Genomic DNA, 17,831 nt, shown 5'->3' with positions numbered 1-17,831 from the left:
TCAACAAATATATAGGAACTCATCAATATGGTTGGCTGGCCCGAGCTGATTGAAGTTCTCACAGATTATTGGGACAATGAGAAAATGATGTTTCAATTTGGAACCATGGAAATCACTCCAACAATTGAGGAAATTTGGGACGGAATAGACACAGTCGGTACAGGGCTTGAGAGAAGAGTGAGAAAACAAAAAAACATCTTAATCCCTAACAGGCCTACATCGTTACTTTCAGGGTTGTAATCTCCTCATTCAATAATGGATAATGAGTCACTTGGTGAAGAGACAGGGAACTTAGGAACTTCATACCCTTGCTGAGCATAATGCTCTTAAGAGTTTGAACGACATGTTGTTCTGGGCAGACTTAGAAAAAAGGGGAACCAGAGAAAGATGGGATCAAATTTTATCTGAGCTGAGAGAAGAAGATATCCAGTGGATGTTCAACCGTTTCACCTCGAAAGATGTCATAGTGCGGGGCGATAGGCAACTTGTGCTTCCTCTACCAGGTATCCGAGGTTTCCGCCTGTATGTACCCATCCGGTTCCTGAGGCAGTTCGGAAGAAGACAGGCTACACCTCTAAACGCATACTACCGTATCTATGTGTTCGACATCGGGGATGATAGAGTGCATGAGTCTTCAGAGATGCTGAGAGAATGGAAAAAGGTAGTGCAAATGAAAGAAGGAACCATCGCCGCAGATCGATTTAATGTTGGGTACGATGAAACCTACACAGCTTGGTTGAAGGGTAATATACAAGGTATCTTCTTCTCAGTTCCGAACATTTACCGCAGTGTCAAGGACAAAGAGTCCAAAGCTTTGATAGAACTAAGAGAGGTAAGAAGAGAAGCCCAGGAAATGCACGAGGAATTTCTCCGAAAGCCAGAGGAGAATAAGTTCGCCCTCGAGAGTGTAACTCAAGAATTATAATGCTTGAAAAGCGATTTGGGAGAGCTCAACTTATGGATTGTATATAAGAAAAACGGAATGTGTCTCGAAGACTGGAAAAATAAAGGCCGCCGGAGCGAAGGATACTTGCTAATGATTCAATATAGGCTTCAACATCTCATGATACAAAACAAGAGGAGCAGATCAGAGGCTGGGCCATCGGGAGCATCTTAGCGGATTTCACCCCTGCATGGGTTTTTCTATATGTACTTATTGTTATTTGCCACCGCGTAGGCTTGCCTTTCTTGTATTTTGGTACTCTTTTCAAATGACCCCTGTGTGGGCCTTTCTTTTGTGTTTCCCATTTATTCCCTACTTCCCCTGCTTATTTTCACTTTTTTGAACATCATTTTATATGTGAAATTTGCTTTGGGGTAACAAAATAGTTTAATTCTACACATACAACTTACAAATACGCTAGGCCGACCCTTGGCACAAAAGGTGCCCCTACTTGTTTAGGACGCGCGATATATGCTTGGATTTTTTAACTGTTATGTGGTACGCTGCTTTGAATGTGAACATTTTTAACCCACTCCCTGTCAAAAATTTTCCAAAAAAAAATCCCTACAATACCAAATAAAATCCTACTACCAAATCCTAAAACAATACTCTATCATCTCAGGAAAGGTAAAATTGCTGCTAGGATGGAAAAAGGTAAGAATGTCGAGGTGGAGACGACTCAGGAGAATTTAAGGATGAAAATGTGCCGATTCAAACAAGAGATTCGGAAGATGAGAGAAAAAAGAGTAAAAGTAGAACTAGCCACCGCAGCTGCGCGAGCCAAAAGTGCAGCACTAGACGCGGAGTTGGCGTCAAAGATGGCACGGTATGCTATCATGAACGAGGAGACGGTTGTTATGCGGAAGGAACATGATGTCTTCAACAAAGATATAACCATGAGGCTTCAGAAGATACGCGAAAAAAGCTCTTTCTTCAATCAAAAAGCCAATAGTGGTCCCGAAAACATTCACCCTGGAGCTACTGAAGAAGATACCGATGAGGAAATCATCTATATGCTTCCCTTCTTGGGACGTCTAAAAGGAGGAGACAAAAGGATCACTCTCCCAGCTTATGAGCGGACACATAACGTGGCGGTAAGAGTCGTGCCGTGTGCTCTTATTTACGAGCACCTTAAGGCTTCACGCATGCTGAATCTTCTCACAGGAACCACTTTTGGGTTTGGCCATGAAAGCTCTCAAAAGATATGTGCCTACTACTCGAACTAAAGATGACACATTATTGAAGAATGTGTGTAGCTTAAGGCAACAATCTGCAACCTGATCAATGTTAGGGAGATCCCGTATATGTGGGGAGAGAACGCCGTCCTTACCTGTGACCAAACGGAGCCTAGTATGCCGGTCACTGAGTAAACTTTGTTCTATTGTCACTACTTCACGCCTTTTAAGAAAATATTGTTGGATATCTACAGTCAGTTGGTTCAAAAAAAGGTCTTTGCCTGTATAAAAAAGGATGGCGAAGCAATCGATCCCGTTGGGATTGAAATCTGGAAACCCTGCCCTTATCATGACGCTATAGATCACAACATTGGAAGATGCCTCGGGTTTCGCTATGAGGTGGAATCCCTCATCAACATGGGAAAGAGTCATATTGTGTTTACTCTTCGTGATTAATACAACAGTCAGAAGAAGAAACTTTGATGAAGAGCACCATCTATCTTTTAGGAGTTTTATTGTATGTTTTTTTTACTGTCCTTGTATTCGCCAGAAATGAATGAATGAAAATGAAAATTTTCTTCGTATTCGAACTACGTACGATCTGAATTCTCCTTGGGAGATACATAGGCAACACTTATCTTTTTAAAACTTTCTTTTCCCCCGTTTCATTTTACAAGAAAACATTCAATTCACATTAACAGATGCCGAGAGATGCAGCAAAAAGACCCTAGCTCAATGCAATTTAACCTTTCTGAGTCACTAGCCTCAAAATTAAACGAGCAAATTCATGTATGTTCAAAAAATCAGTCCCCATTATTCGTGGGTTAACATGTCCTCAAACAAAGCAACTCTTATGTGTTTATATGCCCTCTATCTGATATTTTGCATTATTTGTCCTGAATCAAAACTAATAGATTTGCCTTTGAGTTGTTTTCCTCTACAGGGAGTTAGAACTGATCTGTGTTGATAAGCTGGCTGAACACCCCTATTTTACAAGATAAAAAAGGCCTAAAAATTCATTCCCTAGTCAAAGTACTCAGAAGGGCAAGTCAAGAATGGGTGATAACAATGAATAGATCGGCCTTACTGATTTTGTCATGGCTCAACCCGTTATTGTTGATCAGAACGAACTAATTATGTAGTTGATGCAGCAGATCACCGAAATGAAGGTCGAAATGCAGAGAAGGCAAGATATGCCTAATCTGGGTTTTGCTTTCAAAGATCCAGCAGACGGAAGGTCTCCACTTCACTTTCTCCTTCAAACGTAGAACAAGCCCAAAACCATCCTCCGATCCTACTCAGAATCCCTCAATCATCGACCTAACAGCCCAAAATCCCCATTATGCCTTTCCCTCTTATCAAACAACACCCCCTCCTCAAAATACCAACCCTTAAGTGCCACTTCCTCCCCAAAATGCCAACCTCCAAATTGGTCCACCCCCTCAAAACCAAAACGTTAACAACCCGCAAGCTTCTCTTCGTTACTAAAATCAACATACCATCCCCCAGACTTTCCCCCAAATCTACCAAGCCACTCATAATGCCCAAAGTCCCTCCATTGCTCCACTTCTTCCTCAAAAAGCCACTTTCCAAATCCTGATCCCCAATGATCATGACGCCAACGGTTCTGAGCTCGACCATTATAAGGAGCGAGAGAGAGAGTGGAGGTCAAAGGAAGAGGCCGCCAAGCTGGATATGAAGGAAGAGATCCTAAAGGCCATGAAATAGTTGTAGTGTATTTCTGAAGTCGCCGGTTTGAGTTATGAGGATTAATGCATTCATCCGAATTGGACCTCTCGAAAGGTCAAGGTGCCAAAGTTTGACGTTTTCGAAGGAATAGAGAACCCTTTAGCATACCTGAGGGCCTACTGTGACCAGCTCGTGGGAGTTGGAACAGATAAAGCTTTACTGATGCGGCATTTTAGCCGAAGTCTGAGTGGAGAGGCTCTAGAATGATTTACATCTCATGAAACAAGACAGTGGCCTAGCTGGAATGCTTTGGCTAAGGACTTTATCGAATGATTCGCCTACAATTTGGAGATCGTTCCTGATCGTTATTCCTTGGAAAAAATGAAGCAAAAATCAAATGAAAGTTACAGAGTATTCACATGCATATGGAGAAAGGAGGCAGCTAGAGTTTGGCCTCCTATGTTTGAAAAGGAAATTGTTGAAGTATTTGTGCGGGTTCAAGAGCGAGAATATTTTGATAGAATCATGTTGCTCGTTGGAGCAAAGTTTGCTGACATAGTCAAAATAGGTGAGACTATCGAAGATGGATTAAGAACCGAAAAGATTGCTCGTGTTGCTGCCTCGCCCGGATCCTCGGGTTTGTTGAAGAAGAAAAGAGAAGATGTGTCTTCTATCTCTTATGAGGGGAAGAAGACCCCAAGGAAATCCTTATCATACAAGGTCGTACTCAGCTTGTTATGCGCAGGTTGATTACCAAAATACCGCTCCCCTAGTTACCAAAATACTAATCCCTCCAGTTACCGAAATACCAATCCCCCCAGTTATCAAAATACTCCCCCTCCTAGCTACCAAACTCCCCCTCCTATCTACCAAACTCCTTTTCCAGTTTACCAGACTTCATCTCATCACTACCGAAATGTCACCCCCAACTAGGCCAACGTTCAGACAAATTACCAAACGCCTCCCCCAAATGACCAAACTGCAGCTCCACTTTACCAAAATACCCCATCGAACTACCAAGCTCCACAATCAAATTACCAAACCAACTCATACCCCAGATATCAATACCCACATCCAAACTCTCCAAATTATCGTCAAATGCCTCTTCCTCAACAAGGCAATTACAATCCCCCCCCCCCCGTCCTAGATTTGAGAAGAAACCTGCTAGAATTTTCATTTCGCTGATTGAAAGCCGAACAAAGTTGTTAGAGCGATTAACTACGGCATGATATATTCATTCAGTGGGGCCCAAGTCGATTGACACTAGCTCAAAGTTTTACAGACCTGATCAGAGGTGTGCATATCACTCCAACAATGTTGGACATGATACCGAGAACTGTATCAACCTGAAGCATAAGATCCAAGACCTGATCGACCAGAACATGGTCTCTCTTCAGACAGTAGCGCCCAATGTCAATAGTAATCATATGCCAAATCATAGAGCGTCACTATCAATATGATAGAGACTGATGATGATTTGTGCGTGACAAAGGCAATAGTTCCGATCGCTCCTGATGAACTGGAAAGGGCTGTAGCCTCGTTGAGCATTAGAAAGATTAAAGAGTTTGTGATTCTGACACCCGAGAAGGCTGTTGCCTTGGTGCCAAGAGAAATTCTTGACCGACCAAATTTTGCGATTGAAATGGCTATTACCCAGGGTCTGACCAGATCCGGCAGGTGCTACATACCAGAAGAGTTAGCTTATGGAGTGCAGAAGAAAGATCAGTCTAAAAGGCCGATTAGTGAAGCTGAAGCGGAGGAGTTTTGGAGAAAAATGCACTCGAATGATTATTTGATTGTGAAGCATTTGGAAAAGACGTCGGCTCAGATTTCTGTATGGGCCTTATTAATGAGTTCACAGTTGCACAGGCAGGTTCTGATGAAGGCTCTGGATGACACTTTGTGCCCGGGGGAACCAACAACGACAATCTAGCAGCCATGACAAACCAGGTTATTCGAGGACATCGTATCAGTTTTTGTGATGAAGAGTTACCCTTTGAAGGAAGGATGCACAACAAAGTTCTGCACATCACCACTATGTGTCGAGACAAGATAATAAATCGCGTCTTGGTCGAGCCTATCCAAATTCCCGCCAAATGAGCAAGTTTGGTTTGGGGTATGTCCCCACAGATGATGAAGCAAAGATGAAGAATAAGAGTGTTGATCAAGCGTTGGCCAGGCCAATTCTTCATCTCTACCAGTCGTTCCCGGTGTGAGGATGTGTCAATGATGATGGTCTCGAGAAAGGAATCTGGGCCTTTTTGAGAAGATTAATGCGGTCATCAAGGAAGAAGCTGGGACATCAGGCATCCGTGACGCAGAACCTGAGGAGAAGTTGCAAAATTAGACCTTCACACCACTTTTGATTTTCCGCTCATCTGGGTAGAAAGGACATGTGTTTTGTTTGTTTTTAAAATTGGTGGTAGTCTGGAAGAGGTCCGAAATCCACCCGTTATGCAGTTTTTATCTGTTTGAAGTTTTTAAATTCCCTTGTGTTGTTTAAAAAGGCAAAATAACCCTCGGTCATGGCCAAAGTTTGTGTTTGTTTTTCAATTTATATGAAAACCTCTTTTATCGAAAATTTGTTTACTTATCTATTTATATTTTACTTTTCTAACTTTGTTTGTTTATGCTTTCAGTAATAGTAATTTAAAACATGTTAATGTCATGTCATGTCATAAGATGAACGAATGAAATGAGGCAGGTGATGATGAATGCGAGGTGCATGAAGATGAAAATAAGGTACCCAAACATGTTGCCGAAGAGTTTCGACAATTTGAGAATAAACACAAGCTGAATTTCGAAGAGACTGAAACTGTGAATCTCAGAGATGAGGAATGTGTTAAAGAAGTAAGAATTGGTGTCCATCTAACGGAAGCTCAAAGAAGAGACTGGTTCGCTTGCTCAGAGAATACATCGACGTATTTGCCTGGTCTTACAGGGATATGCCAGGGCAAAGTACGAATATGGTGTCCCACAAATTGTCGATTAGTCTAGATTTAAGTCCAGTAAAGCAAAAGACTCGGAAGTTCAAGCCTAAGTTTAGTTTAAAAATCATAGGGGAGATTACCAAGCAGATCGAGTCTCAAGTAGTGGAAGTGATGCAATATCCGACTTGGTTAGCCAATGTTGTTCCGGTTGCTAAGAAAGACGGAAAGATCAGGATTTGCGTTGACTATATAGATCTCAACAAAGCAAGCCCAAAAGATAATTTTCCATTACCAAACATCCACATTCTCATTGATAATTGTTCTAAGCATAAGATACAGTCATTTGTGGATTGTTATGCAGGTTACCACTAGATCCTGATGGATGAAGATGATGTAGAAAAGACAGTTTTCATTACGCCTTGGGGGGTATATCATTATCGGGAGATGTCGTTCGGTCTCAAGAATGTTGGTGCTATTTATATGAGGTCTATGACAACCATCTTTCATGATATGATTCACAAAGGGATCGAAGTGTATGTAGATGATGTCATAATCAAGTCCCGCAAGAGTTCGGATCAGTTGACTCACTTGAGAAAATTCTTTGATTGTTTACGCCGATACAATTTGAAGTTAAATCCCGCCAAATGTGCTTTCGGAGTGCCAGCTGGTAAGTTGTTGGAATTTATAGTCAACAAGAAGGGCATTGAGCTTGACCCTTCCAAGATCAAAGCGATTCAAGAGTTACCTCCTCCGAAGACCAAGAAGGAAGTGATGAACTTTCTAAGAAGCTTGAACTACGTCAGCCGGTTCATAGCTCAATCCACAGTGGTGTGTGAGCCCATCTTCAAGTTGTTGAAAAAAGATGCCCTGACCAAGTGGACCGGAGAATGTCAAACTACTTTGGATGCCATCAAGAATTATTTGTCCAATCCACCGGTGTTGGTCCCTCCTCGAGAAGAAAGTCCTTTGTTGCTATATCTATTTGTCTCAGATAATGCATTTGGATGCGTGCTTCGTCAACACGATGAAACAGGAAAGAATGAGCGAGCCATCTATTACTTGAGCAAAAAATTCACTACATATGAGGCTCGTTACACTTTGTTGGAGAGGACATATTGTGCTTTGACTTGAATTGCTCAGAAGTTAAGACATTATTTGTCTTCTTATACCACATACCTTATTTCCAAGATGGACCCGTTGAAGTATATTTTCTAGAAAGCAATGCCGACCGGGAAGTTGGCTAAATGGAAAATGCTTTTGACTAAGTTTGATATTGTGTATGTGACCTAGAAAGCAATAAAAGCACAAGTCTTGGCTAATAATCTTGCAGAGAGTCCAGTTGATGAAGAGTATGAACCGCTCAAGACTTACTTTCCCGATGAAGAGGTTGCATTTGTGGGTAAAGATATTTCTGAAGCATATCCTGGTTAGAGAGTAGTATTCTTTGATTGACCAGCGAACCACCAAGGAAGAGGTATCAGAGTAGTCCTAGTGTCAAAATCTGGTCAACATTATCCGATGGCGGCTAAACTCTGATTTGATTGCACAAACAACACGGCTGAATATGAAGCTTGTATCCTTGGTTTGAAGATGGCCATCGACATGAATGTTCAAGAGCTGCTGGTTATTGGAGACTCAGACTTACTAATTCATCAAGTTCAAGGAAAATGGGCCGTAAAGAATCTAAAGATCACACCGTATGTGCAGTATATACAGAAGTTGTGCAAAAGGTTCCGCAAGATTGAGTTCAAACACACTCCCAGGACACAAAACGAGTTGGTCGATGCTCTCGCCACCATTGCCTCGATGATTAAACATCTAGATACAAGTTATATTGATCCCTTGGATATAGAGGTAAAAGATCAGCATGTCCATTGTTCACATGTTGAAGCAGAACCAGATGGTTTGCCTTGGTATTTTGACATCAAGAAGTATTTAGAAACCGGGACTTATCTTGAAAATGCAACGTTCAACCAAAAGAAGTCGATACGCCGTATGACCCTCAATTTCTTTGCAAGTGGGGAAATACTTTATAGGAGGACTCCAGATTTAGGTCTCCTCAGATGTGTTGATGCTAGTGAAGCTGCGAAGCTTCTGGAATAGATACATGCCGGAGTTTGTGGTACTCACATGAATGGGCTCACTTTGGCGAGGAAGATCCTTCGAGCCAGCTATTTTTGGATGACTATTGAACATGATTGTTACAAGTTTGTGCAAAAATGACATAAATGTCAAGTGCATGGTGATTTGATTCGAGTGCCGCCTCACGAACTTAATGTTATGAGTTCACCTTGGCCATTTGTAGCTTAGGGCATGGACGTCATTGGTCCAATAGAGTCAGCCGCCTCTAACGGACACAAATTCATTTTGGTTGCCATTGACTACTTCACCAAGTAAGTGGAAGCAACTTCGTATAAGTCGATGACCAAAAAGGTTGTAGCTGATTTTATTCGCAACAATTTCATATGTAGGTTTGGAGTGCCAGAATCCATCATTACTGATAATGGAGCGAATCTCAACAGTCATCTGATGAGAGAGATATGTGAACAATTCAAGACTACTCACCAAAATTCAACCACTTATCGTCCCCAAATGAATGGAGTTGTAGAAGCCGCCAACAAGAACATAAAGAAGATTTTGAGGAAAATGATTGATAATCGCAGAGGTTGGCATGAGATGCTACCGTATGCTTTGTTGAGTTACCGAACGACTATCAGGACATCTGTTGGAGCTACTCCATATTTGCTAGTGTATGGAACAGAAACAGTTATACCTGCAGAAGTTGAAATACCTTCATTGAGAGTCATCCAAGAATCTGAATTGAGTGATGTTGAATGGGTTCGCAAGCGGATTGATCAGTTAATATTGATTGATGAGAAGAGAATGGTTGTTGTTTGGCATGGACAACTGTATCGACAGAGAATGATTTGTGCTTTCCATAAGAAAGTAAGAGCCAGAATGTTTGAGATTGGTCAGTTGGTTCTCAAATGTATTTTCCCTCACCAGGATGAATATAAAGGGAAATTTGCACCAAATTGGCAAGGACCCTACATGGTTCGTACAGTGTTATCTGGAGGTGTCTTAGTCCTGTCAGAGATGGATGGCACTGAATGGCTGAAACCTTTCAATTCAGATGTTGTCAAGAGATACTATGTGTGAAGTTTCAACTTATATTTTTTGTCATTTCCTTGTAATCGTTCTATTTGCTTGTAATCGCTTTATTTAGAATTTTATCCCTTTGTAATGAACTACGTCTAACCTGAATTCTCAAGAATGAGATATGTAGGCGGCTGATGTCGGCCTCGGTCGCCCCTTTAACCCCTTTTAATATTTTTCTTTGTATTTAAACAACATTCGACCTGAATTCTCAAGAATGAGATACGTAAGTGGCCTATGTAGGCCTCGGTCAGTTCCTTATTTAAATTTCTTATTTTTATTAATCCCGAAGGGAGAATTACGTTTGACCTGATTCCTGCCTCAGCATGATACGTAGGCGCCACGACGGCTCAGTCATATTTCCCGTAAGATTTTTATTTTTTCTTTACAATAAAAACTAGAACAGGATTTTTGAGAGAGACCAAAAATTTCTCAAGAAGCAGATCTCTCCAACAAAGTCAAAACTAAAGTTACTTTGAAATTTGCAACTAGGACAGAATTTTTGAGAAGATCTCAAAAATTTCACGATTTGTTTATCAACAGTTCAAGATACGCCAAGACAATTAACTGGGACAGAAATTTTGAGGATGACCTCAAAATTTCAACAAGGTTCGTCAAAAGTTTAGAGCAACTTTGTATGCTTCCCAACAAGTAATCAGATAGATCCCGAAACATCAACTCCAAATGGCGTTCATCAAGCTTGACATGACATGGCACTTGGCAGTAACCTTTTCCAAACATTACTTTAGAAAATCTATTTTTTTATAAAAAAATTCCCACATGTTTAAATTATTTGCATAAAAATGTTTCGTCTTATCTATCAAGAAACGGGAGATTGGAGAATTCAACCGGAGATAGTCAAATAAGGAGCAGGCAACTGAAGAGATCTACACAGATCAGTTCATTTTAGACTAACAATGTTTCTGTGGATGCAGGAAAAGTTTTACGCTTCTTATATAAAAAAATTAGAAATATGAGTAGCATTACTTCGTTCAAATTCTCGGCAAAGCGAGGATCATAATGAACATTGCACATATGTTCGGAGATGAGACAAATGAAAACCACGAAGAGAGCAATATTATTATTTTCCAGCAACTAAAGATTCCTGGAAGACGTCATCATAAAATTAAACATGATAATATTACCACCCGGATGGTAATTTATATCTATCGTCAAATGAGATAATACCACTATTTCGGGGGTCATTTTTATTAAATTGTCAATTGAGATGATACCGCCACCCAAAAATACCCCACAACATCACATATGTTGCTCGGTGAAGCATTATCTCTGTTTGGTACCGGGGACGACATCCTCAAAAGATTCATTTATTGCAAGAAGGGATTCATGCATCGCGGAAAAGAGATGAATGCATCGCGGGAAAAGATTCATGCATCGCGGGAAAGAGATTCACACATCGCATAAAAATATTCATGCATCGCGGCAAAGAGATTCACACATCGCAGAAAAAAATCAATGCATTGCGGGAAAGAGATTCATGCATCACGGAAAAAGATTCATGCATCACAGGAAAAAGATTCATGCATCGCGAGAAAAGATTTATGCATCGCGGAAAAAAGAGCCATGCATAGCAAGAGAAAAAAAAGTCATGCATCATGGAAAAAAGAGCCATACATAGCAAGAGAAAAAGTCATACTTCGCGGGAAAGAGATCGATGCATAGCAAGAGAAGGATTCATGCATCGCGGGAAAGAGATTTTCGCATAGCAAGAGAAAAGTCATGCACATCAAGAGAAAGATTTACCCATCACAAGAGGATCAACATCAACTGCATCATTTTTCTTTGTAAAATTGACATCAAGAGAACCATCAAAAATGACATCAGGAGAACCGTCAACATATTACATCAGCTTATTTTATTGCTTTAACATCAAAGAAAGAGTACATTGAAGATTATATTGCAAATATGAGACACAAGCTTTATTTGCTTTACGTCAAGCCCGATGGAGTTGACGTCGAACGTCCAAGGAAAACAATCAAGTGTCAACACGGTAAAAGACAATATCACCCCATTTGAAATGCATTTTATGCTAATGAGTTTTATCTCAATCTTTTCTGAGAGCATCCCAAGAGGATGAATACTCAAAGCAAACCACAGGTGCGGACGACATAAAAAAAGATGTAGCACAACGCGAAAATTTTTCTTAGCAGTGAACTAGGACATAGTCCAAAGAGGAGTGCCAAACTCTTAGGACGCGAGCAGAGGAGCGACTTCCACCACAATCAAACCACACCCCTATCGAAGGCATGTGATTTTATCTTTGGGTTTGTCGGTTTCATTTTCGCATCCGAAAATCTTATCTCTACCAGAAGCAGCTTTCCAATCTGAGTGACAACGCACCAAGAGCTTTGGAAACTATGCTCGTGTAAGTACTTACTTATGGGTGTGAAGTGCACCGCATTCATGGCTAAGAAGTTGCAAGCCTCATTTTCATACTCGACTTATTTGTCACTTCTCCAGAACAAAAGGTTATCTTGCATAATAGATTTCTTTTTCAACCAATTGGGTCGAACTACAAGTGGCCTGAATTTCATATAGCCTGAGATATGTAGGAAACCCATTTCCAAAGTTCGACCATAATTCCTAAAGTCCGTACCAAAATTCCTTTCTAAAAGGATGAATATGTGGTCGGTCAAAATTGAATTCGTCAATTTCATTTTCCTCGGATTTCTTTCATCAATCTAAGTAAAACGAGGCACAGTTGTTGACACCCAATTTTGACCCTCCCAAGTAATAATTAATATCCGAGCTCCTTGATTTTCAAATGATTTAAAATAATTGACTTTGTAAAATTCAAAATATTTTTTCAAGTTAGTTTTAAAATAGTTTTGTCACCTTTTTATAATTTTAAATAATATATGTATACTTTTGCATTTTATAAATATTCGAAAATCGTCTAAAAAGGTTTTGTTTAATTAAATATTTGGTTAGTTTGCTTAGTTATTTAATAGTTTATAATTTGGAGTTAATTAGTGTTTGATAAAATTTCATTTTATATATAATCTGATTAATTATTTTATTTCGTGAAAGGTAAGAAGCTCATTAATTAATTATATTAATTCGTCCTATTTAAGTTTAGTCGAATTTGCTAAATTAAACTCGATGTGGCTAATTTCTTAAATTCAAAAGACCAATTGTTAGGCTTTCAGCTGACCCATCTCCTATTCCCAGCCCATGCTTTCTATTCCAAAACCTACGTGACCCAACTCCAATTCCCACCCTTTTTTCCCTATAACACATCCCACCATTTTACAATCTTTTTCAATTCCCAACCCAGCCCACTCCTTAAACCCGACCCAACCCAATTCCCCTATTAATTAAAGAAACCCAGAACTTTCATTAGCAGTAGTACACGATTCTCCAACATCAACGCCCCAACATCAGCGAGTAAAGTGACATACAGCGGACGATGACAAATTCCAGCAGTCCAACGTCTCTCTCCACGCAGCAGTCACAGCAGCCGTAAAAGCATCTGCAAATTCGTCCTTGCCAGCGCGAGATGAGGCCACATAGGACAAGAGGGACATTGAAGTTGATCCAGCCGTCTGTCTCCCTTTCCTCTTTCGGAATGGGTCGAAATTCCAAGAAAAGGGGTAAAAGATTTTCGATTTTGAATTTGGAATGGGCCTTGAACCTGGATTTTTTCGTCCCTTTTCCCCCCCATTTTTCCGAACCCTATTTCCCTTCTATATAATTTCTTTTATTCACGGTTGAAAGGGGAGATTTTTTTAGTTGGGAAATTTGGTGTTAGAGAAAATAGTTAGAGGAGATATTGATAGAATCAGTTGCAATTTGAGAGAAAATACAAGGGATTATTAACTACAATAAATATTTGAGAATAGCTCTCAGAGGCAGAGAGGCCAAGAGTTTCAAGCTCTGCTCGTGCCTTTGTCCATTTTCTCTGTTCACGTAAGTTCACCGAATCATCGTGTGGTGGAAGAGTCTATCCCTGTTCGTTTGTTGTCCAGTCCGCTACTGCAAAAGAGGTAAACTCCGACCCCTTCTAAGTTTTTGTGGTCCTTTTATAATTTGATCTTAGACGTATAAGCTTGGTTGGATTCTCGCTTCATTCGTTTTGAATAGCCTTTGTGTTTGCTTGCCTCTAGTATGTTGCATGAGTGATTAGTGTCATGTTATTTCTCTCCCTTTGTTCTGTTGGAAATTCTGGAGTCACGAATGGCGACTACCCTGTTTTGTTTCAGTTCGAAGAAGGAGAGAACCCCCATATTCTTATATGGTGTCATTAATCTAAGTGTATTCATAGATTTTTTTGCATGTTTAGTTCTTTTAATCGTCTTCTTGAATATGTGTTAGCATAACTTGTTTTCTTCCTCATAAAAGTGTTCTTGTTTGTCATGTGAAAGTGATTATTGTATGTGTAAGTTGTGTTAGTTATAATAGTTATTGATTTGGTCATATGATTGTTTCTTTAATTAATGTGTTAAGTAAAGGATTTTTCATTCTCATATTTATTTGGAATACGTGTGATCTCCATTTTCTATCCCTAATAAATTTGATAAATGGTAAAAATATTAGTGTAGGTCTGAATTTATGGATGAAATGAGTTCTGTCCTTTTCCTTTTGTGTCACTTCTTTCTCTGTGATTTTCACGTGTTAAGCACAAAGTTCGGGGTTAATGTTTTGAGTTCCTTTATCGCTTGTCAACCTGTTTATCCTTGTTTCATTCAAAAATGGCTATCTTATTCGCTTTTCCTTTAATTATGAGCCGAAATTATTTCTTAATTCAGGAGTTTTCCCGGTAGTTTGTTGATTTCCTTGAAGTTAAATCGCGAAGGTTGAGAATTATGTTTAGATATGTTTAAATGGTAGCTCTCCGTCATAAGCCTCTTATGCTACTGTGAATTTCTATTTGTCAATTAATTCATTTAAGTTCACTGTTGACATTTTTCTTGACCCCCCATTTTGTTGATATTAATCCCTTTATTTGTTTATTAGTTAAGAAGTTTTGTTAATTGAGCATGCACATCCCAAATTCAATTAGCTGCCTTGGTCAATTCTTTCTTTGAATACATGATTATCATCCTATGTTAAGAAGTGCCTTGGCTTATAGCCACGTTTTTTGTCTTCAAGTTGTACTGTGTGTTTGTCTTTCTTATGAATTAATTATTGGACCGTGTGTGTGCCGAGATTTGTATTTCTTTTCTAACTCTCTTTATCTGTTGTTGCATGTGAAATCTGCTCGGGTCCTCGCGGACTCTATCCTTGTATTTTCCCCTCGGCCACGGAGGCCCAATTCTATTTTATTCGAGTCAGTCGGCCCTTAAATCGATGAACAGCTCCCAGAGTTGAAAGAGCATATAGTAAATCGCAAAGATTGAAAAAAGATTGGGCCAAAGGCCCACTCTTAATTCCCAAATTTGTATTTTGTTACTTTTGGGTCTAAACCCACTTATCTATTATCTTGCTAGAATTTAGGACGGGTGAAAAAATTGGGCCTAAGGCCCAAACAATATTTTATTTTATGTTAGTTTAGGACAGGTGCAGATGACTCAAATGGGCCAAAGGCCCAAAACGAAAATGGGCCCAAATACTAGCCCAGACGGACAAGAAAACCAGATTTGGGCCCAAATCTCTTTCCCTCCTTTCTTTGTTGTGTTTGTTTACTCGTTATTATCTATTATTAATCTTAAAGTTAAAAATTTCAAATCCCCAAAAGACACCCATTATGAATTAATCACTTAACCAAATTATTCGTCTCTCACTTGACTTAAAAAATGAATAAATAAATAAATAAGCTTACAAAATACTCACTTAAATAATATTTCAATATTTTTCTATTTCTCCCTTAAAATGGACCTAACTACAAAATAAGTTCAATTTTGCAATTCAAGTTAAGTCAATTTTTTAGCCAAATGATTAATTGCCGGATAATCGCGTATTAGCGGGCATTTCGGGTTCTTTCAAACCCTTCCCGAAATGCTAATAAGAACCCCGAATCCCCTTTAAGTTTTCATTAAATTTCTGTTTTAGTCTTTTGAAAATGATAGTTTTCTTAATTTTACTTACAAATTAAGTGGCGATTCTAAAACCAGTCTAAACATATTTTTTAATAAAAACAGTGTGTCTGCATGACTTTCTAGATGTATCACACTCTTTTCATGTGAATTCAATTTTTTATGTGTCTATTCCCTATATTTTTCATGTGAATTTAGTTAAGTGTTATATGAATGTAAAAGTGATTGCAGCATTAAAGAAGTAACATATTGATTGACTTTTAAGTCACGTGTGCCTCCACGACACACTAGACATGTGAGCCTGCATGACTCTCGAGATATGACAAATTCTTTTCACGTTAATTCAGTTGAAGTGCCTATTCCCTGAATTCTGTCACGTGAATTTAATTTTTAATATGCTCTTTCCCTAAGTTTTTTTCACGTGAATTTAGTTATGTGATTTAGGAATTTAAATAGTGATTGCACATTAAAGATGTGAGGTACTTAACCATTACTAACTCGTGTCTGTCTTCATAACACACTAGACATGTAAGCCTGCACATTTGTTTGATAGGTTATACTCTTTTCACGTAATTTCAAATTTTGATGTGTCTATTCCCTAGATTTTTTCACGTGAATTTATTTTTTTGCTTTATGAATTTAAATATTGATTACGATATTAAATGTGTGAGGTACCGAATAACTGTTAAGTTATGTGTGCCTACACGATTTTCCAGATGTGGCAGACTCTTTTCATGTGAATTCAATTTTTTATCTGCTTGTTCTCTAGATTTTTATCACGTGAATTTAGTTAAGTGTTTTATGAATTTAAATAGTGATTGTAACATTAAATGTGCATCATACTAAATGACCCTTTAAGTCATGTGTGTCGCACGCACACTAGTTATGTGGGCGTGCACAATTCTCGAGATATAACAAATTATTTTCATGTTCCTTAGATTCTTTTTCACGTGAAGTTAGTTATGTGATTTAAAATTAAAATAGTGATTGTGCATTAAAGGCGTGAGGTACTTAACAATCCTTATCTCGTGTTTGTCTGTACAACACACTAGACACGTGAGCCTGCACGTTTGTTTGATGTGTTATATTGTTTTCACGTGAATTCAATTTTGATTTGTCCATTCCCTAGATTTTTCTTCACATGAATTTAGTTATGTGCTTTAGGAATTTCAATAATGATTGTGATATTAAATGCGTGAGGTAGTAAATAACTACTACGTTGTGTGTGCCTGCACAACTTTCTAGATGTGGCAGACTCTTTTCACGTGAACTCAATTTTTATATGCCCATTCCCTAGATTTTTTTTATGTGAATTTAGCAAGTTCTTGATGAATTTAAATAGTGGTTGCGACATTAAAGGCGTAACATACTGAATGACTCTTAAGTCATGTGTGCCTGCACGACACACTAGTCGTGTGAGCTTGCATAACTCTTGAGATATAACAATCTCTTGTCACGTGAATTTCGATGAAGTGCCTATTCCCTAAATCTTATCACGTGAATTAAATTTTAATATTCTCATTTCCTAGATTCATTTTCACGTGAATTCAATTAAGTCCTCTATAAATGATTACTTTTATCTTCTTAGATTTTTTTTGCGAAAAAAAAATATTAAGTTTTTTGGCACTCCAATAATTTTCCCACATCGATAAACTTCTATTAAGAGTAATCTTTTGAACATTTTTTATCCTAAACTGTGACTCTTTTGGCTTCAAAATCTACATACATATTTTAAGGTACTACTCTTGGTTTGACGATAGTGATATACCCATGAACTAAAATAGATTTAAAGATGACTTTCATAGAGGAGAGAGGAAAGCTTCTTAGATTGAGCGATAGGCCGACGTCTTTCAATAAAAAAAAATAGAATTCAAATGCACACATACCCTATTTTTACTTTACAACCAGCTTCCGTCCTAAGAGATGACTTCCGTAGAGGAGA

At 38.8% G+C, this 17,831-nt stretch overlaps 4 protein-coding genes across 4 annotated transcripts in view; 3 read left to right on the top strand and 1 right to left on the bottom strand.

The window, feature by feature from the left end:
- Window positions 1-17,831, bottom strand: part of LOC125813770 (ubiquitin-60S ribosomal protein L40) — a 275,584-nt gene that overhangs the window by 215,553 nt on the left and 42,200 nt on the right. The gene's annotated exons all lie outside the window — the stretch shown is intronic.
- Window positions 1-17,831, top strand: part of LOC125813760 (thylakoid lumenal 17.4 kDa protein, chloroplastic) — a 115,547-nt gene that overhangs the window by 56,580 nt on the left and 41,136 nt on the right. The gene's annotated exons all lie outside the window — the stretch shown is intronic.
- On the top strand, window positions 8,328-8,929 carry LOC125813988 (uncharacterized). Its single transcript, XM_049493466.1, has 2 exons — window positions 8,328-8,754; window positions 8,841-8,929. The coding sequence occupies exons 1-2, from the start codon at window positions 8,328-8,330 to the stop codon at window positions 8,927-8,929; spliced, it is 516 nt and encodes a 171-aa protein (XP_049349423.1).
- LOC125813987 (uncharacterized) lies at window positions 9,384-9,896 on the top strand. The gene has a single exon (XM_049493465.1). It carries the CDS (start codon window positions 9,384-9,386, stop codon window positions 9,894-9,896), a length of 513 nt encoding a protein of 170 aa, XP_049349422.1.

Source organism: Solanum verrucosum, unplaced genomic scaffold (genome assembly GCF_900185275.1).
Source record: "Solanum verrucosum unplaced genomic scaffold, falcon-dt-bn FXZP01000205.1, whole genome shotgun sequence".
Classification (NCBI taxonomy): Eukaryota; Viridiplantae; Streptophyta; class Magnoliopsida; order Solanales; family Solanaceae; genus Solanum; species Solanum verrucosum.
This window is presented reverse-complemented; position numbering and strand designations above follow the sequence as displayed.

Bases quoted from the DNA above. Each gene is read 5' to 3' on its own strand.
- LOC125813988 (XM_049493466.1), top strand. From the start codon at position 8,328: ATGGCCATCGACATGAATGTTCAAGAGCTGCTGGTTATTGGAGACTCA. The intron at 8,755-8,840 runs GTGGGGAAATAC...CTTCTGGAATAG, and splicing joins GACCCTCAATTTCTTTGCAA to ATACATGCCGGAGTTTGTGG.
- LOC125813987 (XM_049493465.1), top strand. From the start codon at position 9,384: ATGATTGATAATCGCAGAGGTTGGCATGAGATGCTACCGTATGCTTTG.